Source organism: Mus pahari, chromosome 8 (assembly GCF_900095145.1).
Source record: "Mus pahari chromosome 8, PAHARI_EIJ_v1.1, whole genome shotgun sequence".
Classification (NCBI taxonomy): domain Eukaryota; kingdom Metazoa; phylum Chordata; class Mammalia; order Rodentia; family Muridae; genus Mus; species Mus pahari.
This window is the reverse complement of record NC_034597.1, coordinates 63,199,100-63,221,716: the sequence shown is the minus strand read 5'-3', so window position 1 is coordinate 63,221,716 and position 22,617 is coordinate 63,199,100. Positions and strand designations below refer to the sequence as shown.

The following is a 22,617-nucleotide window of genomic DNA, read 5'->3' as shown; positions in this document are numbered from 1 at the left end:
TCACAGAAAATACTAAAATGGATAAGTAAATTGTATTTCTAGTCGGGTGACTTACTATTTCTCCTATTGTTACTTAAAGACTAAATATCACAAACTGGTCATTTAAATGTTTCAGATTTGGAGAGCCAGGTCTCTCCTAAGAAAGACAAATGTTTCTTTAGCTTGACTTCACATACAAATGTGTCTTCATGTACGTATACACACTACACATTTCTAATTCTAAATTAGCTCTTATTTTTAAATGATTCTGGCAAGGATTGAAGTTTGTGTATCATCCAAAGAGATGAAAATTATTGCACTCTGTGAACTGGCAATAGAGACTATGGGGACAGTGTTGTATTAGGCACTGAGAGTCATTTGTTAAGCAGACCCCAGCTAAATTGTCTGTAACTAGTCTGTATAATGTTGATAAGTTGTCCAAGTTAGTGTCTCATGACTTCATAAAGACTTTTGTTTCTTTAATGTCTTTACATGCCTGTAGCAAAAGTTCACTATTTAAGTTTATACGTTGGCTTTAGAGATTTGTTGATTTTTATTGATCTATATCTGTATAATGTGCCAAATGAAATCAAATGGAGCTGATCTTATTTATGTTTCTTCCATCCAGCCCCCAAAATAGAGAAAATAAATGATCACATTTGTGAAATTACATGGGAATATTTACAGCCAATGAAGGGTGACCCAGTTATTTATAATCTTCAAGTTATGGTGGGAAAAGATTCAGAATTCAAACAGGTATGTGTCGAGATACCATTTTATATGCACATATTTTTAGTCTTTCATTTTGATTTATTTTCCAATTGTTCCACATCCCACACCTCTTCCCTACCACACCCGGTCTCCACATGGATGCCCCCACCCCCACCCCATCTGACCTCTAAACTCCCTGTGGCCTCCAGTCTCTTGAGGGTTAGGTGCATCATCTCTGAACATAGACCTGGAAGTCCTCTACTGTATGTACATTGGGGGCCTCGTATCAGCTGCTGCATTCTGTCTGTTTGGTGGTCCAGTGTTTGAAAGATCTTGGGGGTCCAGATTAATTAAGACTGCTCGTCCTCCTGTAAGATCGCCCTTCTCCTCAGCTTCTTTCAGCCTTCCCTAACAACAGGGATCAGCTGCTTCTGTCCATTGGTTGGGTGCAAATATCTGCATCTGACTCTTTCAGCTGTTTGTTGGGTCTTTTGGAGGACAGTCATGATAGATCCCTTTTGTGAGTGCTCCATAGCCTCAGTAATAGTGTCAGACCTTGGGACCTCCCCTTGAGCTGGATCCCACTTTGGGCCTGTCACTGGACCTTCTTCCCCTCAGACTCCTCTCCATTTCCATCCCTGTAATTCTTTCAGACAGAAACAGTTATGGGTCAGAGGTGTGACTGTGGGATGGCAACCCCCTCCCTCAGTTGATGTCCTGTCTTCCTGCTGGAGGTAGGCTCTGTAAGTTCCCTCTCCCTACTGTTGGGCATTTCATCAAAGGTCCCTTCCTGGGAGTCCTGGTTGTCTCTCACCTCCCAGGTCTCTGGTGTACTCTGGGGGGTTCCCCCAACCTCTTATTTCCTAAGGTTGCCTGTTTACATTCTTTCTGCAGGTCCTCAGGGTTTCAGTCCTTTTCCCTCACCCAATATCAGATCAAGTTCCCCCCACACACACATCCACTTTCCCTCTCAAGTCCCTACCTCCCTCCCTCCCCACTTAGTGCTATGAACTTTCCTCTTAGCACTGCTTTCATTGTGTCCCATAGGTTTGGGTATAATGTGTCAACATTTTCATTAAATTCCAGGAAGTCTTTAATTTTTCTTTATTTCTTCNTTGACCAAGTTATCACTGAGTATAGAGTTGTTCAGTTTCCATGTGTATGTGAGCTTTCTGTAGTTTTTGCTGTTATTGCAGACCAGCCTTAGGCCATGGTGGTCTGATAGGATGCATGGTATTATTTCAGTCTTTTTGTATCTGTTGAGGGTTGTTCTGTGACCAGTTATATGGTTGATTTTGGAGAAGATACCATGAGGTACTGAGAAGAAGGTGTATTCTTTGCTTTTAGGGTGAAATGTTCTGTAGATATCTGTTAAATCCATTTGGTTTATAACCTCTCTTAGTTTCACTGTGTCTATGTTTAGTTTCTGTTTCAATGACCTGTCCATTGGTAAGAGTGGGGTGTTGAAATCTCCCACTATTATTGTGTAGGATTCAATGTGTGTTTTGAGTTTTAGTAAAGTTTCTTTTATGAATTTGGGTGCTCTTGCAATTGGGGCATAGATGTTCAGAATTGAGAGTTTCTCTTGGTGGATTTTCCCGTTAATAAATAGGAAGTGTCCTTCTTCATCACGCTTGATAACTTTTGGTTGTAAGTGTATTTTATTGGATATTTAGGATGGCAACTCATGCTTGTTTCCTTGGACCATTTGCTTGGAAGCCTTTTTTCCATCCTTTTACTCTGAGATAGTGCCTGTCTTTGTTGTTGAGGTGTGTTTCTTGTATGCAGCACAATGCTGGATCTTGTTTGTGTATCCAGTCTGTTGCTTATGTCTTTTTATAGGTGAGTTGAGCCCATTAATATTGACAGATATTAAAGAGAGCTGACTGTTGGTTCCTGATATGTTTGTTTTTGTAGGCGTTATGTGCTTGTAGCTCTATGCTTTTGACTTGTGAGATGCTTAATATCTTGTCCTTTCTTTGGTGCAGAGATCTTCCTTTTATTGGAGTTTTCCTTCCAGGATCATCTGTAGGGCTGGGTTGGTAGATAGATACTGTTTGAATTTGGTTTTGTCCTGGAATATTTTGTTTTCTCCATCTATGCTGATTGAGAGTTTTGCTGGGTATAGTAGCCTGGGCTGGCATTTGTGTTCTCTTAGAGTCTTCATGACCTCTGACCAGGCTCTGCTGGCTTTCATAGTCTCTGTTGAGAAGTCTGGTGTAATTCTGATAGGTCTACCTTTATATGTTACTTGGCCTTTTTCCCTTTCAGCTTTTAATATTCTTTCTCTGCTCTGTTCATTTAGTATTTTGATAATTATGTGACCAGAAGATTTTCTTTTCTGGTTCCATTTATTTGGTGTTCTATAGGCTTCTTGTACCTTTATGTCCATCTCTTTCTTTAGGTTAGATAAGTTTTCTTCTGGATTTTGTTAAAGACATTTTCAGGTCCTTTGAGCTGGGAATCTTCATTCTCCTCTGTTCCGATTATTCTTAGATTTGGTCTTGTCATTGTGTCCTGAATTTCCTGAATGCTTTGGGTTAGGAGTTTTTAATGTTTTGAATTTTCTTTGACAGTTGTGTCACTCTCTTCTACCATATCTTCTACGCCTGAGATTCTCTCTTTTCTTGTATTCTGTTGGTAATACTTGTGTCTGTAATTCCTGACTTCTTTCCTAGGTTTCTCATTTCCAGGTTTGTGTCCAAGTTTTGTTTTCTTTATTGTTTCTACTTCCACTTTTATGTCTTGGATCGCTTCATTCAATTCCTTCAATTGTTTGCCTGTGTTTTCCTGTATTTCTTTCAGTGAGTTAGTGATACCTTCCTTAAAGGACTCTATTATCTTAATGAGATAGGACTTTAGGACAGATTCCTCATTTTCAGGTGTGTTGTGTTAGTGTATTCAGGGCTTGCTGTGGTGGGAGAAATGGGTTCTGATGATGGCCACGTATTTTGACTTCTGTTGTTTATGGTCTTGCGCTTGCCTTTCACCATCTGGATATCACTGGTGTTTGTTGATGAGGGTGACTGGATGGAGTCTGCCTCTTTGGTTCCTGGGTTGCTTCAGGTCTCCTGTTAGGCTTGTTGCCCTGGCTGTATCAGAGCACCTGCTAGAAGATAGAAATAGGCATAAAGAGGTAAGGTATTAATTCTCATCGACCTCGGGCCTCAATTATGTTTTCCTTCTCTCTGATAGTTTATAATATCAAAATAAGGACAAATAGCAATTTTCCAAACTCTTAAGGTCCCTCACAAGTCCCTGTAGAAAATCCTTCTGCATTGTATTTGAAGTGTCTCTACTAGTTAGACTTTCCAGAGTTCATACAATTAAATTTTAATATATTTCTCTGTTAAAATGTAGAATGGAAGGAGTAACATGTTCTTGCTGTCTCTAAACTTAAATCTGTGCATGGTGTAGTCACTCTCCCTACAAATGGATGATTGATTCGTCGTGAACACAAAGGGGTGTTTTCATTCTGTGTAACCTAAACAATAACAGAGGCCCCCCAAAACTGCAAACTTAGACATTTTTCCATCTCACTTACCAGATATGTAACGTTAGAAGAAGAGTGTGATGTGACTTGTCTTAACTCTTCGCATTCTGAGCCCTCGCCAGTTCCTCTCAAGCTCTTCAGACTAAATGGCTTTTCTTGGTCTTGCAAACTCCTTGAGTTCTTTCTAGCAAGAACCTGTTTCCTTCGGTACTGTATCTGTGAGCCCTGTGAGATGCAACCTGTCTTGCTTCCAACCTCTCCAAGTAGAACTAAACATGGGGTCTCATCCAACTTCAGTATCCAAAGCAATAAATATTATCTCTGTCCTTTTGTTCCTTTACCAGTTCATATTCAAAACACATACCTATGCCTACTGTATCAGGATTCCATAGCCCCATTTTATAGCAAGAACCTACCTTTTTTCCAGTTCCTCACACAGTTTCATGATGAGAATTTCTTAAACACTTTTAATATTATACTACTAAAGACTCTTTGAATTAAAAAATACTTAAATTTAGGGCTGGGTGTGGTAACTCGTGCCTTTAATCCCATCATTCAAAGGAGGCAGAGGCAGGCAGAGCTCTGAGTTTTAGTGCAGCTAAGACTATAAAGAAAAACCCTGTCTTAAAAAAGAAAAAGAAACAAACAAACAAAAGTAGTACAATTAATGTCTTGTTTCTTTCTTTACATCTTGTCACTTGTCACCCTCAAGCTATTTGTTTGAAGATTTTTTCCTCCATAGCCATAATATATCATACTCTTTTAAAGATAGAATGAGAAAGCTCAAAGTAAAAATATTAATTAATTAATTAATATTCTGAATTCAAGTCCACCCTATACTACAAAGCTAGATCCTCCCTATCTCAGAAAAGAGGGGAAAGGGAAGACAAAAATTAAAAATGACTTTATTGTACCCATAAGATCAAAGCCTATTTTAACTAAAATGACTTTATATATGTATACAGCTTTACATTGAATTCTTCTATAGCTCCCTGTCTTATGTAAGTTTACTCTGTCATACTTCAGACATGAATCCTCTCTACATTTTCACGTAGAACACTGATTGCTTTCTCAGGACCAGAGCACGTTATCTTAAGATGCAAATGTGGCTTCTTATAATGATTCTTTTTCCTATCAGCATCTACATTTTTACTTGAAGTCACTAATTTCACTAATTTGTTAGATACCCAGTACATACTGGATTATGCAGGTATTTTTAAAAATGAGATTAGATCTTACATTGCCTCTTAGAGAATAAACTGAGTTCACAAAGAACAGCAACCGAAAAAGCCCTCTTTTTCTCTTATTTGAGGAAACCAAATGGTCAGTTCTGTATTTGGTATTTTGTCACTTCGGAGCACATAGTTAACTCCAACTCCCTTACAAACTGTGAGGACTGACCTCACATCTTCACTTTTGCAGCAAACAGGCAAGTACTTGCATGTTTTTAAATGTCGCTTAAAAGAAAAAATTGAGGCTGGCAGATGGTGAAGAACTTGCCATGCAAGCTGGGAAACTGAGTTTGAGCTCCAGCATCCACATAAATGCCATGTGCCTACAGTTCCAGAGCTTGGGAGGTAGACAGGGGAATCCTCAGGCTAGCTACAGGTTCATGAGAGACTTCTCAGAAAATACTAATAAATAAGGTAGAGAGTGAGTGGAGAAGGTAAAAGCCAGCATTGCTCTCTGGCCTGAATGGGCAAGTGTCCACACTCCACACATACACAAGGTGAGATTAGTGATTCTCAGAAGTGTTCACATCTGAAATAATTCCAGAATGTTGCAGTTCTAGTATTTTCTGTCCAGACTTTATACTCCATTCTTTTTCTAATTTTTCCTCAACAGATTTACAAGGGCCCTGATACTTCATTCCGGTATTCCAGCCTTCAGCTGAATTGTGAGTATCGATTTCGAGTGTGTGCCATTCGCCAATGCCAAGACCCTACAGGGCATCAGGACCTGGTAGGTCCCTACAGCACCACAGTGTTCTTCATCTCCCAGAGGACAGAGCCGCCAGCCAGCAGCAACAGAGACAATGTGGACAGTGCCCGGACCCGGCGTACTCTAAGTGACGAGCAGTGTGCCGCAGTCATCCTGGTGTTGTTTGCTTTTTTCTCCATTCTGATTGCCTTTATCATTCAGTACTTTGTAATCAAGTGAAAATATAACTTTATTTTTAACACTGTATTACATTTTATTTTGTCATGTACTAAAATTATTTCTGTATTGCTTTTACAAAATGGTGGCATTTAGCACTGGCATTGAGACTATCTATTGAAACATGGCTTTGGCATTTCAGTGCTTCTGTTGTTAGGCAAAGGCTGGCTCTTCATGGGAATCCAGCACAGAAACATCAATCTGGGGAGGGCTGATTATTTTGTTCTTGGGTTGGGACTTTTTTCCCTGCTTTTTTTTTTTTTTTCTCTCTCTCTCTCTCTCCCCTACACACCTCCCCCAAGCCCCAGATATGCCTTCTAGGAAAACAAGCTTTCTAAAGGACACTGCTTATGATTGTTTTGACCACTCAGCATAAGGAAAACAGTGGCAACCACGGCTGTGTGTTTCGAAGATGACTGCCATGTGAAAGAAAATTTCAGAATGACTAGAATTTACACTAACGTTCTCTACGAAACTTGTTCAAGTCTGATGCTGTGAAAGCAATCTAGTGCTATATTTCTACCTCCTCATTTGTCTTAATTGTTTGGTAAGTGGGATTTTGATGAATAACTGGAGGGCTTAGCAAACAAAAACTGGATGAAGGAATCTGAGTGAAAAAGAAGCTGTTTGTTGAGTGTGGAGTTCTTCCTTACACACAAACACACGCACACTCTCTCTCTCACACACACATACACAAACATATACACACGAACTCACAAGTGAGCCCAAGAATGCACAGACCCAGAAATATGGACCTTTACTTGAACAGTACCTCTTTTTGGGATTTGAGAATAGAAGACTTAAATAATAACTAAATATGAAGCCCGTTTAGCTTCTGTTTTCTGGGCCTTGAAACTGTGTGTGTGTGTGTGTGTGTGTGTGTGTGTGTGTGTGTGTGTGTGTGTGTGTGTGTGTGTGTGTGCGCGCGTGCGCGCGCGCGCACACATGCACATTGGGTCTGTGTGCAGACTGTCAGGTAAGGAGATGTGTCCATACTCAGCACCTGGTCTAGGCTAGCTTTGAAGGACTCCCAGTGGTTCTGCAGCATCTCCTATAACTACTGCTGTTGCCGTCAGAATTTCTAATCAAACTCAACCTTTTTGTTTGGGGTACCAAATCTGAAGACAAAATTAATTTGCACCAGTAAACTTCAAGCTGCTTTCTTTCTTGAAACTAATGTTTAATGTATAATGTCTGTTTGGATACTGTTCCAAATTGTTGATTGCATGTGGGTACCGTTGCATTAGAGCACTTTGCAAATTGCATAGTTCATTAACGTTTGTGAGCTTGCATTTGTGAGTTACTGGATGATCAGATTGAATTGTGTCATATCACATTGTACATCTCGCCTCGATGTCAATGACTGCCAGTAATAATACAGTCTGCAATGAATTTATATGAAATTTTTGTTTTATCACATGTTATCTGTAGACATCTGTAACTAGCTTCTTTAATTTATTATTTGGATTTTAGAGTAGCAAGTCACTAATTTTTAGTTGCTGAGGTCTGCATTTTAGTGATTACTAAGCACTTCTGTCTGTCAAAAAGAAATGTATGTTTTGTACTTTGAAGATCTCTGAAGAATTTCCCTTATAATAGAATGGGCATGTATTGTAATTGTTTTATGTCAATGATCTGCGCTATAGAAAAAAACATTAACCTTTATTCAAAAAAGAAACGGATAAACTTGGCCTCTCCAAGTGTAAGAAAACCCTGTCACTCTAATATACTGTATGTTTACATTTTATTTAATCTCTTATGAATAGGGTGATAACTTGTCCCCAAACAACTGCGATTACGATTGTTTTCTAGAACTTCTTAAAAGTGCCACATTTGGCAGTACAAATGAGTCTGAGTGTAAGAGCCCAGAGATTTCTATATAGTTGAATGTCTAAAATGGTAAAATGTGCCACACAGTGGCTTATGTTTTTCATAGTAATTCAAATGAACTCCTATTTTTGATAGTAAATGTCATTTAATAGTGTACTTGCCATTTGAGCCTCACTGCAATGTTAGTGCAGAGGAGAAAACAATTTTTAATGTAATCTTGATTTTACCTCATATACTGTACATTCCAAAAACTCAACTTTTTAAAGATTATAGATACACTACCAAACATACCACCTTAAAATTGTATAAGGTTGAACTTCATACAAGTGAAAAAGTATAATCTCATAAGAATACATAAACTATGTAGCAAAAGTATCTGTAAAATCCATGGAAAATAAAAGTTGTATCATTCTTTTTTGAGATAAGTTTTTTGTATTTATAAACAGTTCATCATTTGCTACCTATATAAGAAAATGAAATATCTCCTCTCCAAGGGGCTTAAACATTTTCCCAGTGGTATTTGAACTTCAGCATGAGGGGACACATACTCAGTATGCAGTTCAATCTAGTAGATTCAAGAATGAAATTAGAAGCTTCCCCCCAGCACATGGGAGGCAGAGGCTACTGTGTCTCCATGAGTTCCAAGCCAGCAAGGGCTACGTAGTGAGACCCTGTCTGAAAAAGAAAAAGAGTTTAGAAGCTTTACCTAATGAATTGATCTTATCCAATTCATTGTCTTGCTTGCTTTAAATAAAGAAAAAGGTGATTCTGGTATAAACTTCCCATTGGAAAGAAAAAGGAAAATTCTAGTTTCCTTTACTTGAGAGTCTGAGGCAGGAGGATCACTTCAGTCTGGGAGTTAAATGCCACATTGACAGCATAGACGGAATTTTAAGTACATTTGCCCATGAGGAATAAAATCCATGACCATCCTTGAATTCCTCATCTGCCCAGAACCTTCCTGTTACTGGTGCTGCTGGTTCCACACCCACTGAAAAGTTCAACTTTTCTTCATTTTCCACTAACACTCAGCTCCCACAAGACTCCTAGGGTTTGTTGCTTTTATTGCCTCTGTGTGTGTGTGTTACTGCAAAAGTCTAGGCAGAGGAAGTAGAAGTCTTTTGTATCAAAGCCATCATACCTCTCAGAGGGCATCAAAGTCCCATACAGCACTCTGCACCTGTCTCCTCTTGTTTTATGAACATTGGATGCAGAGGTTTTATGCATCAGCCTGAGCATCCCAGGGCTTGTTATTAACTCATGCGAGCTGCCCCCACCCTTTGCAAGGTAAAAGCACAGAAGCAAGCCCTGGCCCCTCCACTCACCTGGTATCAAGTGGAGTAGGACCAGGGATGGTGCCCTCCCATTTCCTTTTGCCACCTGCAATTGCTGGACCTGTAGTCCAAAGAGCAGGAGAGCTAGCCCTGACCTCCCACTGGCTGCAGCACTCAGAGCTGACCTTGCCTTGATAGCCTCTTAAGGACACAGCACTTGGGAGCGTGAGCCCCACACCTTTACAGCACAGTGGAACTGACCAAACCAGAGCAGTGCTGGAGAGCTTGCCCTGGTGGTGCTGTTAAGGGAGAGCCTACCACACAGGCCCATAGTTCAAGTCTGAATTGGCCCACCCCAAAATCTATGTTATCAGGGAATTGTTGGGATGCGAGAAAGGGCCAGTTCCAAAGCTGCAGGAACTCCTTGACACAGGGTAACAACAGGATAGCGGGGAGGAGTCCTGGTGAGGAGCCAATTTTAATGGTAACACAGAAGCCAGAGATCTCAAAGCAGACCAATGACTCATCACAGTGAGCATTTGCAAGGGAAGGTGTGTGAACAAAATATACCACTGTGTCTTACTCCAGCTTCCACGATGAGGTAGGTGTTTTCCTTCCGTGCTTTGTTTTTTTTTTTAAATTGCTAGTGTTGGGGGGGTGGGGGTGTTTTATTTGTGGGGAGGAGGTTGCAGGGGCATAGGGCAGATATGAGGGAGTGGAGAGATGAGCAGGACTGTGGTGCATGATGGGAAATCCACAAAGAATCAATAAATAGTTAAAAGGAAAATGGAAGGGCTCAAATAGCGTAGCTCTAGCTATGCACATCCCAAAGGCTAACTTAGGAGGCATCCTGACAGAGACCAGAAGCCTATTAGTGACTCTGCCCTCTTGCTTTCAGAAACACAAGGTATTAAAGGCTGGGCCAGACTTATGTATACTCTTGCCTGCTTCCCCCCCCCCCAACACACACACACCCCAAATACGAAGTAGAGAGATGCTTGAGGGGAGAGAGATGTCTGCAGCCCTGATCCGTTCAGAAAGCCCCCTCATCACATGACCTGCTGGTAGATGGATGGTTCTAGAACTGCCAAGTAGAGGTGCTTGGTTCTTAGACCACAGAATGCCAAGCCATTATAATAAAGACTCAGCTACACCTGCAGGTCCGAAGCCTGTTTGAATTTCTCCCTATCAGTGATCCACCTGACCAGTGGTAGGTGATTATCCAAGAAATCTTCCAAATATATACTGGATCCTTATTTTGTGAGATGTACCCATCCAGGCAACAGTGAAGTAGCTATGGATGCAAAAGATTAGAGCCCTGCCTTCAGGTGCACATAGTGCTGGTACATATTTATTAAATAAATAGCCAAGTAAGCTAAATAGTATGTAACATACTAGAGAAAGAACACAAAATGGAGAAAGGTAATATCTGAATGGAAGGCACAATACAGACTAGAAAGAGCTATAAATACAACTGGTGTGATGTCCACTTGAGACCCAGTCAGCCTGGCACTCTAGGTGGCACTCTAGTGGATTCTACAGAACAGAATGGAAGAAACGAGAGACTCCATGGGATTGGCAGCCCATGGAGGCCCAGGGTTCTGAGTCAGACTGCATAGACAACTGAGGACGAGGGAGAAGACAAAGAAGTACAGTCTAGCAGGTGCCAGTCCAAGCCACCAAGAATAAGTACAGTTAGGTCCCCATCTTCTTGCTGCACAAAGACCTTTCAGCCACCCGTCCTACCCACAACACATAGGTACCCAAAGGTAAACCAGGAACACTGAACGCGCCCAAGTGCTCTGTTCCTTTGGCTGAGCTGCACCCTGCATTACCCTAGCAGGTCCGTTTATTTTTCTCTTGCTCTACTGCAGCTAAAAGCTCAGGGGAGAACAGATCCACTATGGATAAAGAAATTTCATAGTCTCTTCTAAAAGGCTGGAAGGCAGGTGCCTGGAGACTTGAAAACAAACTCTTGAACTTTAATAAATGTGTGGAAATAATCCCGAAGGAAAAGTATAATCCAGGAGAGGAAGTAGATTTGTTGCCCGGGAGATGGTGGGATGCTGGGGGGGGGGTCAAACTGACTTGAGCCTCGAGGACCACCAGCTGATCCTCAGGCTAGTAGGGTAAGGAGGGGCAGAGCAGCATGGTAGTGGGACATATGGATAGTTCCTTCCAATCGCTTCTGGATTTTTAGAGAAATCGGATGCAAGATCACCATCCTAGTGTGTGTGTGTGTGGGAGTGGGGAGGTGTAACAGGGTTAATGGAAGAGGAAGATGCAGGACACGGATTGGAGGAGTGGGGAAGTTGAATGAGGTAGAGAAGGGTAAATATTCAGATGGTAGATATGGGGTTGAAGCTAAGTCTGTGGTTCTCAAGATTCTTAATGCTGAGACCCCTTAATACAGTTCCTCATGTTGTGATGACACCCCCAACCATAAAATTATTTTCGTTATTACTTCATAACTGTAATTTTGCTACTGTCATGAATCATAATGACTATCTGGGTTTTGGTTTTTTTGTTTTTTGTTTTTTTTGGTTTTTTTTTTTTTTGATGGTTTTAGGTGAGCCCTGTTGAGCTAGGTCCTGCTGACACTGCTTTGCCAGTGAACAGCAGCAAATTGAGAGCATGCATGAAGGCAGAGCACAACTCAGCTAGAGTGTTGGCTGTCCTCCAGGCCAATCTGTATGGCTATGAAGATAAAGGGAAGGACACTGAGGGTGTCGCTGCTCATGGAATCAAGGTTGGGAAGTAGAGGAAAGTGGGTGGGGGTAATGAGGGTTAAGGGACAAGGAAAAGACAAAACCAAATGAACATCATGGAAATACATGAAGGATTGCAGGAATACACATGAGGGGAAATGAGCTACAAAACAAATGTAGGGATGAACTTCTGGCAAGATGGAGGTGGGTTCCCACATCCTTAGGAAAGGGATAATTCCAGTCTACTGGAGTTGCTGGATGAGATGGGGTCAGGACCTACCTGATCATTGACAGAAATGAAGTCATCAGTCCAAGAGGCCGTGATCACAAGGGCGATGTAGTTCGCCTCAGTGTGGTGCTGAGGGCAATAGTGAGGAATCTGATGTTAGGGAGTGAATGTGAGCACTGCGGGCTGGAGGAGGGGGAGTCTGCTGCACTTTGGCTGAAGCGGGTTTTAGAACAGCAAGAGAGCAGTGAGAAAGATGGCAATCACCCCTCATAATGCCCATACTTCCTGCATATATGAAAAAACGGCAGAAGGCATTTAGTCCATGTTTCAGGTCCTAAAGGGAAGGAGGAACTTGGGAGGGGAAGCTGAAATTTTTTTAATTTGAAATTTTTTATACATTTATTGAAGAAGGGTGACTTTTTAAATTGTTTCGCATCTACTTTTGAATATGCCCGTGTGTGTACCACAACATTGCATGTGGAGGCCAGCAGCGAATTTGGAAGAATCTGTTCTCTCCTTCCACAATGTGGAACATCTCTCCAGCCCCTAGATTGACATTGCAAGCCACAACGGTACGAATGAAAAACTTTGCTAGACTTGAGGGTTACAAGTCCCTTCAGTACCTAGGGACTGGGAGTATACAGGCAGGTTCTGGTAGCCGGTCACGTGCTTAGGTGGAGCCTGAGCGCAGCCAACTAGTGACCTGCACTCTGAGTGGTCCTGGCAAGTGAGTGAATCCACCATCCTTGCAAGTGCATTTGCTGCTGCGGCAGTGTGCCGGTTCTCATCTTCTTAGGAGGCCCACCAGCATGCCCTGGAACAGCGACGACAGCGCCGCCCCCCCCCCCCAACCGAGGGCGCGCCGGAACAGCTATGGGGCTCGCTGCCGCTGTGTGACGAACGCTGCTGCTCGGGGGTTCCCCCTTGCGGTGCCGGTGAGCATGGTGTGCCCCAGCCTGTTCCCGGTGGGTGTAAGCGGTAGCGTGGTGATGGTGCTGCTGATCGGGCGCTACCGGGACTTGTGGACCACCACCAACCTGTACCTGGGCAGCATGGCGGTGGTGGGGCTCCCTTCAACCTATGCCGCCTGTGGCGCTCGGGGCCCCGAGGATTCCGGCTGCGTCTCTGCCGCCTATCTCTCTATTTGGGCGAGGGCTGAACCTACGCCGCGTTGCTGCCCAAGACCGCACTCAGTGTGGAGCTCTACCTGGCAAGCGGCCGCCCACTGTCAGCGTGGGTCCTTGTCATCCGACGTCCTCCGCGCGCTCAGTGCCTCCCTCCGGGTTGTGGCGCTGTTCTTAGCTTCTTTCTTGTGGGCGTCCATCAAGATGCCCTCCCCGGTCTCCCTGCGGACCTAGACCTAAACCACACTTTGCAAATCAACCCCTTGTTCCGCGTCCTGCGGCCTCCTCTTGGGTCCTCGAGGACACCAGCGCTGTCCCCGCAATCCGGAACCTAGGCTGCAGAACTGTTCAGCCACGAGTGCCATCGAGCCCCACTCAGCTAGAGGCGCTGGGGGTCGTGCTGTGGGTCACTACCGCCTATTCCCTGCCCTTCCTGTGCCTCAGTGTCCTCTGCGGGCTCATCGACGCTAGCTGTGCAAGAGCCAGGGTCCTGGATCAAGGCGTGGAAGGAAAGGGGCCACCGGCAGACAGTCCTGGTCCTACGTAGGTGATACCACCAGCTTTCTGAACACTGGGGAGGGCCACCATAACTCTGATCGGCTCCACCTGTAGATTTGTTCTGCAGTACCTGTGGAGGAACCACCTGTGGGGGGAAACAGCAATGATTCTCCAAAGTTGCTGCAATCCAGGACAGGTAACTGGGGGTTCCTCAGTCTCTGTTAGGTTTGCAATTGGGAATTTATCCATAGTTCTCTTGAAAAGATGAGGTTGATGGCTAAAGATTCTACTAAATGTTAAGTTATTCTGGAGACTTAGGCAAACCAAATCAGAAAACACACACACACACAAAAGTTCACAGACCTGTTGCGAATTGTTTGTAATGAAAAACAACGTATTTCTGAAGCAGAAGCCAGCCAAAAACAACTTCTAAGGAGTGGGTGCTCTTTCTGGTGTATAATCAGTCATATGTACACATTTACAAACCTATCATACAGTTAGAAAGCAAACATCAATGCAATTCATGACCTGACATATATATTATATATAATATATATTATATATGTGTGTGTATACATGCCTACACACACACACACACACACACACACACACACACATATATATATATATATATATAAAATGCTTCTGCTAACTCCGGTGCCTGTGTCTTGTTCCCGCAGCAGCGGTGGTGGTGGTTCTGGCAGTCATGGTTTGCTGGTTGCCTTTCCAAGTTGACAATCTTTTACATGAACACTGAACATCCCGGGATGATGCACTCCTCTCAGTACTTTAATATGGTCGCTCTTCAACTTCTCTATCAGAGTGCATCCACCAAGCCCATCCTCCACAACCTCGTGTCCAATTAGTACAGAGCAGCTGTCAGGAAACCGCTTCTGCTGAGCCAGTCCAGGCTGGGAGGAGGGAGGGAGGGAGGGTCTGTAGAGGCACTCGGAGGAATCCTGAAGACACTGCTCCACCGAGATGATTCTCTAACCAGCATGCGGAATCAGTATGGGAACTTCAGGCTGTAGAGAAAACTGAAGATGACGGACGGAAGAGGATGTTAAAAAGAATACCATGAGCAAAATTTTATAAGTTGGTTAAGAAATGGCCAAAAATGTGTTGTTTGTTTGTTTGTTTGTTTGGGGGTTTGCTTTGTTTTTAAACAAGGTGTGAAAAGCAGCTGCCACCAAACCAAAACTGTCTTGCTGGTGATGGAACTGGGTCTTGGACTTAGCAAACAGGGGCTGGGTGTTGTGATTCGAACCTGGGTTCTGATTTTCTTACCCACCCTAATCCTGGGCTCACCAAAAAGTAAACATCAGTGGATGAAAAGTGGTGAATGTATTGAAGACTCTTTAGTATACATTCTCTTTTCATTGCTAGGGAGGGAGCCTTAGCCAGAGTGCAGAGGCAGAGGACAACTTGCTGGTGCTGTTCTTCCACCACGTGGGATCCAGGGCTCAAACTCAGACCATTGGACGCAGTGCAAAGTGTCTTTGCCTACTGAGCAATCCTGCTAGCTCCTGCTTTGGAATTGTTAACTGCACACCTGAAAACTGCTTAAAAGTATAGTTTACAGGGCTGGAGAGATGGCCAAGAGTTTAAATGTGAATATTGTTCTTCCAGAAGTTTCAGGTTGGAATCCCAGCACCCATACAGGGTGCTAAAAACCTGTAATCTGGCTCTAGAGGTTCTAATGGCCATTCCCACTTGTAGCCTCCTTGGGTGCCCGCACAGAGGGGGCATGCATACATACATACATACATACATACATACATACATACATACATGTGGAGCAAGTGGACCATGCCACCAAATAAAAGAACTGGGAAGGTCGAAGCAGGTTCAAAACCCCAGGAAATCTCAAAATTGAGAATGGTAGGCATGCAGCCAGCACGTGTAACCATGACACCCCACAGAGAGGACCATGACAACCAGTCACATAGCATAAAGACCTGGAGTTCTCCATGCTAATGGGGTATCTAGAGAGGCCCAGAGTGTTTAGCCAATGAGCTTCCCTTCCTGGCCATCCCTTCATGCAAACGGTGTTTAATCCCTGATTCACTCTGAATAGGACATATGCATTCATATCCACCATGAATGGAAGAGTTTGGACAAGCAAGACTGTCTCCTCCATGTAGCATCACTTTCAGGGGAGGCCTTTGTTTTCAAGAGCCATGGCTACATTTTCTCTTTCAGCTCCTCTGTACTCTTTGCACTCACTCAAAACCAAACTGGATTCCACCCTGTCCCAGGCTCAGCCGTCCTCTTCCTGCCTGGTGAGTAAGGGAGCTCTCAGGCACTGTCTCCAGCATCTGGTTAGGCAGGAGACTGAGAACCACCGCATCCATCCAAGATCTCACTGTTTTTTCACCTGGAAGAACACAAGCTGGGACCCCTATCATGGACATGTTCTGCCTTCCTTAAGCTCCAATACCCCAGTAGCGAGGCAGGCAGGCATGCAGCCTGACACCTAAGTAAAATGGAAGTAAATCTTTAAAAATGTATTGTCTAAACATATTTTTGGAGGCCCTCTTTCCTGTCCCACAAAGCCTGAGGGTCTCATTCTTGCCTCCGTCTATCCGAGTGGCGCCCTATAGAGATGTAGAACCGGAGAGTGAGCTCAGGTTACTCACTCACTGATTTAGTGACTTTGCTCCCAGCTCACAATTTCAACAGCCTCAGCAGGTTCCTACTTCATGTTGTAGACCACTATGACTCCTTTTGAACAGTCACAACTGCAAATGATAACTAAGCCAGCAGGGACAAAGGGTGATAGGGTTCCTTTACTTTCTCATCTTATTGACAGAGACGAGCTGCCCCCACATCCCATCCCTGTGCTCAGCACATGCTGGGATGAAGCAGCCTATCACCTGTGTCTGCTCCCAGTGAGTGAGGAAGCCATCTCACTGAAAAGCATTACCTGCAACAGCCTTCCACGAAATTCAGGACTTGACGACACAAGGGCTCTGTGACGAGATACTCCGCAGAACATCGGCATATTTTATATTCCACTGCCCGCCCCACTACAGCCTAAGTCAGATGCTGAGAAAATGCTGCCCTCAGCATCTTCTTCCTCAGTTCATCACTGAATCTGACCACTGTCCCCAAGAATGCCTATGAAGCCGTCTGCGTGAAGCACAGCACGGAGGACAGACAAGATATCTTCGGAATTCTCATACTAGAGGGACAGCCCTGTACCACCTAGAAAAGGTCACTGTGGGGAATATCATAGGTATAGAAACAAAGATCTCTCCTCTGAGCTTTCTTTTTCATATTCTAGATGATAGTTATTAACATCATGCCTTCTTGTGACCAAAGCATGTGTCTTAGCTAGGGTTTTACTGCTGTGAACAGATACCACAACCAGGGCAACTCATAAAGGACAACATTTAATTGGGGCTGGCTTATAGGTTCAGAGGTTATCATCAAGGTAGGAACATGGCGGCATCCAGGCAGGCATGGTGCAGCTGCAGCTGAGAGTTCTGCATCGTCTGAAAGCTGCTAGCAGAAGACTGACTTCCAGGCAGCCAGGATGAGGGTCGTAAAGCCCACACCCACAGTGACACACCTACTCCAACAAGGTCACACCTCCAAATAGTGCCATTCCCTGGGCAAACCATCACAACATACTTCCAGGTGTGGACATGAGTGAGGGGGTCATCACTTGTCTTTTTGCTACAGGATCCCTGAATGCGCACATGTGTGGGTTTGTGTGCGTGGGTCTCTGTGTGTATGTCTGTGTATGTTTGTGTATATGTGTATATGTCTCTGTGTGTGTATGTCTCTCTCTGTGTGTATGTCTGTGCATGTCTCTGTGTGTCTATGTTTATGTGTATGAGTGTGTGTATATGTGGGAGTATGTGTTTGTATGTGTCTCTGTATCTATATGTATGAGTGTGTGTATGTGTGAGTGAGTATGTGTCTGTGTGTGTGTTTGTGTCTGTGTATGTCTATGTGTGTCTGTGTCTATGTGTAAGAGTGTGTGTATATGTGTGAGTGAGTGAGTGTGTATATGTGTCTCTCTGTGTCTATGTCTATGTGTGTGTGTATGTGTGTGTGTGTGTGTGTGTCTCTGTGTCTATGTGTAAGAGTGTGTGTATATGTGTGAGTGAGTGAGTGTGTATATGTGTCTCTCTGTGTCTATGTCTATGTGTGTGTGTATGTGTGTGTGTGTGTGTGTATCTCTGTGTCTATGTGTATGAGTGTGAGTGTGTGTGTATGTGTGAGTATGTGTCTCTGTGTGTGTCTATGTGTATGAGTGTGTGTCTGTGTGTGTGTCTGTGTCTATGAGTGTGTGTCTCTTGTGTGTCTGTGTCTATGTGTGTGAGTGTGTGTGTGTGTGTGTGTGTGTGTGTGTGTGTCGGTATGTGTGGGGATTTAGCCCAGGACCTTATTCATGATAAGCACTCATGCTTCCACTGCCCTGCAGCCCCAAGAGTTCCCTTCTTAGCATAGTTTTCCTGCCTGTGGTCTGACTCAGTGAACTAACTTCTTTTAAAAAGTCTAGACTTGCTTTGCCTCAAAATCCAATGCACAGTAGGTACACGCTCTATTTAAGAGAGGCCTTTATTCTCTGACCTCCTTTACTAGAAGGCAACTTTGCCCTTTGTATCATTGGTAACGGGGTGTGCTAGCTTGCTTTCTATTGCTTTGATAATGACCATGAATGAAAACAACACGGGGGAGGAAAGAGTTGATTTGGCTTATACATCACAGTCACAGTCCATTATTGAATAAATCCAAGGCAGAAATGTAAGCAAGGCAGGAACCTAGAGGCAGGCACTGAAGCAGAGACCACGGAGAAGCTGACTGGCTCCCTGTTTTGCTCAGCTACATTTTTCACTAACCCGGGACCTCCTGCCCAGGGATGACATTGCTCATAAAGGCCTGAACCCTCCCACATCAATCGTTTATCAAGAAAATGCCCCACCGTGTGCCTTCATGCCCATCTGATGGGGGCGTTTTCTTAGTTTCCTTCTCCCAGATGATCTAGCGTGTATCAAGCTGACAAAAAAGAAGGAAGTTAAGAAAGGAAGAAAGAAAGGAAGAAAGAAAGAAAGAAAGAAAGAAAGAAAGAAAGAAAGAAAGCAAATAAACAACCAAAAACAAAAAAACAAACAACAACAAAAGCAACAACAACAAATAACTAGCCAGTACACTGGGGCATATCTTCAATGTAACCCTCGTGTTCTCAGAAAGGACATTATGTTTATTAATTTTTATGTTTTTTATACCAAAGCATTGGATTGGGTTCTTGTGGCTGAGCCATTTTATTTCAAAGCTAGGAAATCCTGTTTGTTTAAAACTAAACATTATTCAGTTCATTTCTCTCCACTCATAATTTTTCAGAGGTAAAGACAGAAGTTCGGGTAACACACTCTCTTCCCAGACACAGAGTTACTCTTTCAACATTCCACGTCCAGATAAGCAAGAATTTTACTATCTTTCCACCCTGTGACCACTCGTTCTTCAGTTCCGGAGACATCTTGATCCCTGGCTTCCATCCAATCATCAGCAATCTTAGTGTGCTTGCCAGCCTGAACTGATGGGTGCCCTTGGCCTGGGGTTGGCAGGCTACACCACCATACCACTGCTCTGTTTTTAATGGTCATCTAAAAGTTTTGAAAAAAAATCATGATTTTATTTTATGGGTATGAATGTTTTGCCTGCATGCACTTCTGTGAGCCATGTGTGTGTCTGGTGCCTGAGAAAGGAAGGGCTGCATCAGATTCCCTGGACCTGGAGCTATAGGTGGTCATATGGCCCTAAGTGGATTTTTTGAAACCCTGCAAGAATGACCTTCAAGTGTTTTGAACCACTGAACAACTTATTCAGTCTTAACCACTGCTTTTAAAGGAATTATTCTGTGTTTAAAATTATACAAATGTGTGTGTGTGTGTGTGTGTGTGTGTGTGTAGGGGTGTGTATACACAAGAATGCAGGTGCCAGCAGAGGCCATAGGTATTGGATCTTCCTGGATTCAAGCAGTTTTGGCTGCCAGATGTGGGTCCTCTGCTAGAGCAGTACATGCCCCTAACCACTGAGACATCCCTTCAGTCCCTTACGGCTCTTTATTGCAACAGCAAGCTGTTTCAGGATCCTAATTCTAGTCATCTGTTCTCTACAAAAAGCCATTTTCCTAACATGAAGGCCAAAAATAATGTACCGTTACCTCGGGTTCTATGAGATAGAGAGTTTGGGTTTGTTGGCTTGTCCCAAGCATAGCTGCAGAAGTCTAACAACTGGGATGGATCATCTGAAAACACAGAGGGATTGGCATCTAAGAAAACTCAGGCTGATGCAGGGTTCTTGGTCATTGTCAGCCGGTACACGTAGTCGTGGTCCCTCTGTGTGCTCCTCCATCAGGCTAGCCTCATAGCGGTTGGATATTTTAGTTACTTCAGTGTTGCTGTGATAAAACACCATGGCCAAAGGTAACTTGAGGAAGAGAGAGTTCATTGGGGCTTATGGTTCTAAAGGGTTAAGTATCCATCATGTCAGAGTGAGGGGATGGCCAAAAGTGGCAGGCCTGGTGGCAGGAGCAGGAAGCTGAAGAAGTCATAGCCTCAACCTCAAACGTTACATCGAAGAGTGAACTGGAAGCAGGCAGAGGCTGTGGACTGCCAAAGCCCACCTCCAGTTACAGACCTCCTCCAACAAGGTCACACACCAAAACCACGCTGCTAACTTGGAGGGAGTGTTCCAAAGCCTGAGCCAGAGGGAATGATTCTAATTTAAAGAACCTCGGACACCCTCTGTGAGTGTCTTTCACCAAACTGGTGTTTTAGAAGTCACTGGTTAAGCTGCACAACCTCTCACCTCTGAGGATCCTAAATGTACCTCTGCCTTGCTCCATTGGGTAACATACCGCTGCAGCCAGGCAAGTTTTCTTGGGGGTCATTTTCCAACACAAAGTGGGGGAACACGTGCTGATCCACAGTCTCCTGTCTTCACTAAGCCCCAGCTTCTCTCACTCACCCAGAATTCCTAATTGAGGTAGCAGGCAGCCAGGGGCCTTTAACGTCACCTTGCCAGATGATGGCAGTAGAAGACCATGCAAGCACACAGGTGAGCCAGGGTCAGGGCACAGAATGAATGTGTGTTTCAGTTTGGAGAGCCTCTGATAGATAGTCAAAAAATACTCAAAAGGAACAGCTTTTTAGGAAGGGGCTGCTTGCTCTGTAGGCCTAAAAAGCTTGATACTATCTGAGAATTCTCTGAGAAAGTTGATTTTCAAAAGAGATTTAAGGATCTCTTCAAACAGAGACAAATAGAAAACCTATTGGCTCTAGATTAGCATAAGCGTCAGGTGGGGCAGTCTATGCTTCTAGAACCAGGTAAAGGTAAACTGAGCTACTGCCTTCAAATAATAGCTTCTCTATGAAGCTCATTGCATTTTCATGTTTTGGACAGTTTCTACTTCCTTAATACACTCAGTGAGAATTCAGAAAACAGAAGAATTTAGAAGCATTGTACTGGCGCCACAGCCGATCCAGGGTTTAGCTGCGATTTTAAGAAAGACAGACCAGGCATTCAAAAGGAGACTTTATTCCTATGTCCCCGTGTTAGTCCCTCTTTCTTTGGTTGCTCTGCCTTCTAAAGTCCAGCCATAGTAGTGGGCTCCATTTAAGTTCACAGTGTAACCTTATGGAGAAAGAGCTTGCTGCAGTGGAGAACATGGATTCTGTATGGTTCACTTTTTAGTTGTGTGACTTTAGTCCCAGGACTTAAGTCCTGGGCATGCTTCATATTCCTTTGAAAGGTTGCTAATAGTATGTGTGAGCATAAAAATATACAAATACGATTAGAGTAATGAAATCAGCATTATGGAATTTTCCTGGCCAATAATATATTATACATATTTGTTAACTATCATATTGCCCATGGGTATTTAAAGTTCACAAAAACAAACAAACAACAACAAAAACTTAAAATTTTTTTCTCATGAATGAAGTATAAATAAAATAAGAATGGGGACAGACAAACTAACGGGTTCTTTTATTTAATTTCCTCGCTGGTGACCAGGGCTTCAGAGCAAGGACACAATAGTTCTAGTCTTGAGGACAGGAAAGGCATCTGCCATCCCTTCTTCTGGCTGGAACTGGGTGTGTTCAGGAACCTTCTCAGCCTCCACCGTACAGTCCACTGCCTGAGATGTCACCATGGTAGCTTGCAGTGCTTAAAGCTTTAGGATGTCATTTTCCCCAATGACAACAGGGAGGTGCTCAGAAGAATGTGTGGGTACAAAGAGGAGTGTGAAGACACCACTTGAAGACGGCCCTTAGGAGATGCATGTCCAAGTCCTAGTCCCCTGTTACCACCAGTAAGCAGCAGAGGGGTCACTGGCAAGTCCCAGATATTCTCCTCCTCTTCCTAACTCCCCCACTTTTCTCCCCCACTTCCCTCTGTGTCTACTGCTTTGGCCAAATAAACTGATAAACATATGCAAATTGATTATAAAATGACCAAATTGTCTTAAAACATAACCACAGACACATCAGAGTCTTACACAGGTACCAGCCACACGATGTTATAGTATAAAATAGAGCTTATTTAGAGCATAGGGAGGGGAGTTGAGGAGGGAGTAGAGAAGAGAGAGAGAGAGAGA

At 43.5% G+C, this 22,617-nt stretch overlaps 2 protein-coding genes across 4 annotated transcripts in view; both read left to right on the top strand.

The window, feature by feature from the left end:
* The window catches only part of Fndc3a (fibronectin type III domain containing 3A), a 159,363-nt gene extending 150,773 nt beyond the window's left edge, over positions 1–8,590 (top strand). For all 3 annotated transcript variants that reach the window (XM_021202865.1, XM_029541310.1, XM_021202866.1), the window contains 2 exons: positions 608–735; positions 6,029–8,590. In XM_021202865.1, the coding sequence (XP_021058524.1) occupies positions 608–735; positions 6,029–6,343 (443 nt within the window). In that variant the 3' untranslated portion in view covers positions 6,344–8,590. The remainder of the gene's footprint in view (positions 1–607; positions 736–6,028) is intronic.
* Positions 8,591–12,082: 3,492 nt separating this feature from the next.
* Positions 12,083–15,034, top strand: Mlnr (motilin receptor). The gene is given in 9 exon segments (XM_021202897.1): positions 12,083–12,193; positions 13,178–13,294; positions 13,296–13,440; positions 13,443–13,777; positions 13,841–13,868; positions 13,871–14,006; positions 14,008–14,048; positions 14,687–14,735; positions 14,737–15,034. Coding segments are annotated over 9 exon segments (1,260 nt in total).
* The last annotated feature ends 7,583 nt before the right edge of the window (positions 15,035–22,617 follow it).